At 42.0% G+C, this 6000-nt stretch overlaps 2 protein-coding genes across 2 annotated transcripts in view; one reads left to right on the plus strand and one right to left on the minus strand.

The window, feature by feature from the left end:
- The window catches only part of LOC109461907 (armadillo repeat-containing protein 4-like), a 30922-nt gene extending 28873 nt beyond the window's left edge, over nucleotides 1-2049 (minus strand). Inside the window, exons 1-2 of the mRNA XM_019758384.1 lie at nucleotides 1935-2049; nucleotides 473-718 (exon numbers count right to left, since the gene is read on the minus strand). Of these exons, the coding sequence (XP_019613943.1) occupies nucleotides 473-699 (227 nt within the window). The 5' untranslated portion in view covers nucleotides 700-718; nucleotides 1935-2049. The remainder of the gene's footprint in view (nucleotides 1-472; nucleotides 719-1934) is intronic.
- A 350-nt stretch (nucleotides 2050-2399) lies between these two features.
- The window catches only part of LOC109461868 (N-fatty-acyl-amino acid synthase/hydrolase PM20D1-like), a 5151-nt gene continuing 1550 nt past the window's right edge, over nucleotides 2400-6000 (plus strand). Inside the window, exons 1-4 of the mRNA XM_019758337.1 lie at nucleotides 2400-2498; nucleotides 2901-3733; nucleotides 4712-4828; nucleotides 5680-5951. Of these exons, the coding sequence (XP_019613896.1) occupies nucleotides 3022-3733; nucleotides 4712-4828; nucleotides 5680-5951 (1101 nt within the window). The 5' untranslated portion in view covers nucleotides 2400-2498; nucleotides 2901-3021. The remainder of the gene's footprint in view (nucleotides 2499-2900; nucleotides 3734-4711; nucleotides 4829-5679; nucleotides 5952-6000) is intronic.

The raw sequence follows: 6000 nt of genomic DNA on the forward strand, positions 1-6000 counted from the left end.
GGAGCCTTCTGATTGGTCCAATGCTTCTGGTAATAAGATAATGTACAATTGAGTTACATTTTAACATGTATGGTCCTAACCAAGATCGTGTCTCGTCACAATTATGATTCATGATGATGATCATTTTGGCATGCCAATATTGTTGGCAAAACTTTGGACTGTGTCATATTTGAGTTGTTATTCACTTATAAACTTGCAAAGGTTTCAAAAGTCACAAGTAGCTCCTCTAAGATGCTTATTAAATTACCAAGTAGCTTCTATTGTATATGCCTGTAAACAGACTGTGGGAATTTTGTTCACTTATAATTTTGTTCAGAATTGTTCTTTTGTTCACTAGCAGATGTCAAGGAGCATAACCATAGCTCCATGCTGATATTAATCCTTTTACAGATAAGTTCTGATATAGTCAACACGCCCCTAGGTGTAAGGATACAGCTTTAGTAGTGAAAAGGTTAACACAAACATAGCTCACCTGACTTCATATGCCCCTGAAAATGCAGACGGCGCGATCTGAGTTTCCCAGGTTAGCGGGGAGCGGAACACGGTCTGAGCCTCTTGTTGGTGTTTGGAGGCGAACCCCTCGGCAAACTTGATGATCTCGTTAAGCAGCGCCTCATTTAGGGGGGTGAACTCCAGCTTCCCCTGACCCCCCTCACTGACAGATGTCCATTGCGCCGCTCGGGTGAGGGTCTGACCCATAATAGTCTCTTTCTTCTTTCTAAAAATATTTAAAAAAAAGAAAACTGAGATTTAATAGAGAAGTTTATTGCAAATTCGTGCCCGGAGGCTAATTGCAAATTACAAACATAAAAGAACAGAGTATAAAATAACTAAAATCTACATGATGAAAGGTAGTGGTCTAAAGCTATAGCTATGTCTAAAACTATGTCTGAAGGGTTTGACTTCTCTTTTTTAGACCATGGAAGACGTTATGTCCCACCTTTTAAAAAATTAGTGGGTTTTGGGATGTTAAAAGAAGAATAGTTTTTACTTTGTCTGTAAGTTTAGTAAAATTGGGATATGTTGTAGAAGTTTGAATAGTCAACTCATTTCGAGCATTGTTATGAAAGGAAAAGTTTGAGATAAAGTGTATTTGTTGTGTATTAATTGAAGATAGAACTAAAGTTAAAGCAGAAAAAAACTAATTAGTTTGTAACTGTAAGAAGCTAGGAGCAAGTAGAAACAAAAAGATACCCCTGGGCCGGGGATCGAACCCAGACCCAACCCGGGTACCAGTTCACACCCCGATGCTCTAACCATTCGCCTAAAAGGTCTAGACCCGTCAGACGGATGGGTTGGTAGTGCCTATAAATCCCCCACTGTTACCTAACAGATAAACCTAATATATCTGATTCTCTTAGGCACCAAGATTTAAATACCTAGAGATACAAAATATTGACTCTGAACTGAACTATGCGCAAACCAGCACCAAGAGACCACATCTAGTGAGATATTAGACGTTAAACGGACAACAACAACAACAACAATTCTCTTATCAAGATTGAGCCTGGAGAGTAGAACAATAGTTAATGTTAAATGTTAATACCACTGTATAACGATGGAGAAATTTTAAAATTTGTGCTCATAATTTGCTTTGGAAACCGCCCCCCTCCCCCTTCTCAAGAGTTATGCATGTCGATACAAAACTTGGTATAGAAGTAACGGTAATACGTGATAATGCTCTAAAATAAACGTATCAAAGCTTCAATTTAGTCGTTTGGCAGCCTATGTTACAACCTTAGCCGCTAAAATAATACAGGTAACTTTAAATAAAGCCGGCAACAAAACTAAAAGTTTTGTGGGCACGAAATTTCAAGTGTTGTGTCGACGAAGAAACAAGGTCCGAAAGCGAATACTACGGTTACACCACCTTCTATTTTTCACTTGAAGCTAGACTGGAAGTTTAGAACATCGTGAAATACGTTTATACTTACCAAAATCCCAAAATATACAGCAAAAGCAGAGCTAAAACTGCGGACAAGTTACTCCAGACCGCCACAGTCTATTTTGATTCCCTGTTGCTAGGGCGCCATTCGTCCCTTAGCAACTCTCGCGAGACAAACGAGAGTTCAATAAGTGGGAGGAATGACCGCGCGATAAACAAAAGGTTGCAGAGAGTAGAATCCTAAACAATGCAACAAAAGACAGTATTTACTCAAAATAATGACTTAATTTTAAACTCACACGCTAAATCAATAATTAATATTAGAGTTTATGTGAAAAAAAGATATCATTTGGAGAGACTTTTGAAAGAAATGCTTTGTTTTTGCGGCTCAAAACTGATCATCATGCCTTTCTGTAAACCTGTCACAGAAGTAAAGTGGGAATCTCCAACTGCAGTCTCTATTTACATCGCATGGTGGCGCTAGTGAGTGGTCCTGCACACACATACCCGGAAGTGAACTGACGATGCCCATGAAAACATGTTTTCCCATCCTCATGGACTTCTAAGTGGTGTTTTGCGTGTGCTACAGTCATATTCACATGTATCATCAAAGGTAAGTCAGGTTTAATACTATTGAAAGTAATAAAAGCATGCACACGAAAAAGAACGGTATAGGTGGGGAGGGGGGCGAATGTAACAACAAGAACCATGTCCTTGGTGATCGATGGTTAATCAATTTTCAACAGAAGTTGTCTAAATTGTCCGGTGAGGAGGGGAGGGCACAGGGAAGTAGGCCTAGTCTAGTTCTGATTCAAGTAGTTAACATAAGCTATAACTTATAAGATTTGAGACAGACCAAATCCAACGAGCAAATAGAATCATGTAGCCGAGAAGCAATGAAACGCTTGCAATATTAGGGTTGAATACCCACCAATCCACATCTAGACTGTGGTACATGACATTAATATCGGCTTTAAGCTGTCAATATTTCATATCATGACTTTTATTTCCACAGAAAATCCAAGATCTTCATTGCAAAGTATGAAATCGGAGCCTGCCTATACTAGGAAGTTTTGAGAAGGATACATAGTAGACAATTACATAGAATATTCAACGTTACATGTAAAGTCTACAGAATGTGGAAAAGTCTTCCACGTGTTTTGTCCTTAGTTGTACGGGGATTCGCTTTGACTTTGGCGGTGCTTGCAACGATTGTGGTCATAAGAACGGCGACGTTCCCGTCCTACCAGACCTCCCCACCGGAATGCAAGCTCACCGACCCCGACTTCATCCCCGCCGATCAAGAAAGACTGTCCCGGTTCACTTCAGCCATCCAGTTCCGAACCGTGTCCTACGAACGCGGCGTAGGGACACCGCAGGAGTTAGCAAGGTTCACCCAGTTTATCCGGGAGAGTTTCCCAACGATTCACGGATCACCGTTGGTCCGGAGGGATGTCGTCGGGAACTATAGCCTTCTGTACCGAGTGGATGGCTCGGACGCCTCGCTGAAACCTTACATGTTAGCATCCCACCTAGACGTGGTCCCAATCACACAGGAAGCGAACTGGGAAGCGCCACCGTTTTCAGGACAACTCAAAGACGGGTATATCTACGGTAGAGGGACCATAGACGCCAAGCATAGTCTGATGGGGTGTTTAGAGGCTGTGGAGTTTATCCTTTCGAGAGGACATCGACCGAAACGCACGTTGTACCTCGCCTTCGGGCATGACGAGGAGACAAGCGGCCATTTTGGTGCGAAGGTCATCGGTGAAATGTTGGCTCAAAGGGGAGAGAAAATAGAATTTATTCTTGACGAAGGAACTCCTGTAGGGGAAGGTCTTGTACCAGGTGAGCTTCGACATAAAATATTATAGAAATATTAAAAATAATTTTTCTACATCATTTAGAGTACATTACCAGGTGAGCTTTGACATGAAATATTCTAGGAATACATAATTGTTTTTTATATTTACCAATACGGTTAATGACCTCAACCAGACGTCTGTCACCATGGTGACTAGTGTAGCGATACATCATGTTGCAACTTTATAGCAGGAGGGATTTAGACTCCTGTCACCATATATATGAATGTGTAAAAATTAACAGAGCAGACCATATGCGAAGGTAAACATTATGCATTTGCTTTGCAAATGTTATCTTTCTAGTATATCAATTCATTTTATGACAAGAAAACAGAGAGATGTGTGATGTACTAGAAAATTATAAAGCGCACACCATTCAATCAGTACCAAGGACAAGGATAAAAACAAGTGCTGATGCACACAGCATTCAGTACCAAGGACAGGTACAACAGTGTCAGTGTGAACACTATTCTGTACTAAGGAAGGCCACAACGTTGCTAGAGTGTACACCATTCAGTACCAAGGACAGGTACAACAGTGTCCGTGTTCACACTTTTCTGTACTAAGGAAGGACACAACGTTGTTAGAGTGTACACCTTCAGTACCAAGGACAGGTACAACAGTGCCAGTGTGCACACTTTTTGTACTAAGGAAGGTCACAACGTTCTAGAGTGTACACCATTCAGTACCAAGGACAGATACAACAGTTTCAGTGTGCACACTTTTCTGTACTAAGGAAGACCACAACATTGCTAGAGTATACACCATTCAGTACCAAGGACAGGTACAACAGTGTCAGTGTGCACACTTTTATGTACTAAGGAAGGTCACAACGTTGCTGGAGTGTACTATTCAGTACCAAGGACAGGTACAACAGTGCTACTGTGTATAAGCATTCAGTAAGGATTGCAGCACGGTATTGTCATAGTCCCGACTGAATTGTCGTCTGTTTTCTATCCTTTAGGTGTAAGTAAACAAGTTGCCCTGGTCAGTGTAGCTGAAAAGGGTTTCTTGCAGCTGCATCTAACGGTGAATGAAGAAGGTGGACACGCTTCTATGCCTAGATCTGAGTCAGCTATCGGTAAGTACAAGACTTAGTGTATTATTTCAGTCGGTTTAGTTATTCTTAAGGCCATGTTGATTTGATTGTATGGATGACATCCTCTGGGAACCCCAAAACTGATGCGAGCGTGCGAATGAAAGAAAAGTTTTGCAAAAAAAAAAGTTATGAAATTATGAAATCTACGTGGTCATGAAGGTCGAACAAATGACACAGAGTATAGTATGGAGAATAATATACTATTCAAATTCTTTTCTTGACTATCATTGAATTTATTTTACAAGCTTTCCTATATATTAATTTATTGGCGTCGGTGGCGCAACGGTTAGAGCGTTGGACTCGGAACCAATAGGTCCTGGGTTCGATACTCACCGTGGCCCGACGTTGTGCCCTTGGGAAAGGCACTTTACACGACTTCCCTCCCTGTACGGTGGAGTGACGCCCACTGAGCCTCTTAGACTTAGGCTAATTTGTCTAAATAAATGTGTGCCAAAAACACACTAAAGATTTGGTACACCAATGTGTCAACATCCGATCATAAGCCACCGTAATTTTTTTTCATTCATGATTTTTTAAATAATTTCCAACATGTAATCACAAGACGTGGTGACGGCACACTCTTTTTAAACTTATATTAATGCCGCCACCAACACAGGGGCCAATACAATACTCATTTTCACCTGAGCGAAGTGAGGAAAGTCGTGTAAAGTGCCTTTCCCAAGGGCACAAGATCGGTGGTATGTCAGGACTCGAACCCGGGACCTCTAGGTTCCGAGTCAAGCACTCTGCCGCTACGCCACACGACCCCACAATAATTCATTGAAATCCGTTACTGACCACTTAATCTTCCATGTCCCATTTGGTTACTGTAGGAATTCTATCCAAAGCTATCAGTAAGCTTGAGGACAGCCCGCATCCCAACATGTTTAAGATGTTTGGCACGGGCCCGGAGACCCGGATGTTGGAGTACGTTGCCACGGAGATGACCTTACCCTACCGGATGTTGACCTCTAACCTCTGGCTCTTCTCCCCATTGGTTGGCTGGGTGTACTCAAAGAAGCCGCAGACCAACGCGTTCGCTCGGACGACGACCGCTCTGACGCGGTTCAACGCTGGGGTCAAGGATAACGTCATCTCTCCTGAGGCCACTGCCGTGATAGACCACCGGATACATCCAAGTTCAAGTGTGGAAG

Source organism: Branchiostoma belcheri, unplaced genomic scaffold (assembly GCF_001625305.1).
Source record: "Branchiostoma belcheri isolate BF01 breed outbred unplaced genomic scaffold, Haploidv18h27 scaffold97, whole genome shotgun sequence".
NCBI lineage: Eukaryota > Metazoa > Chordata > Leptocardii > Amphioxiformes > Branchiostomatidae > Branchiostoma > Branchiostoma belcheri.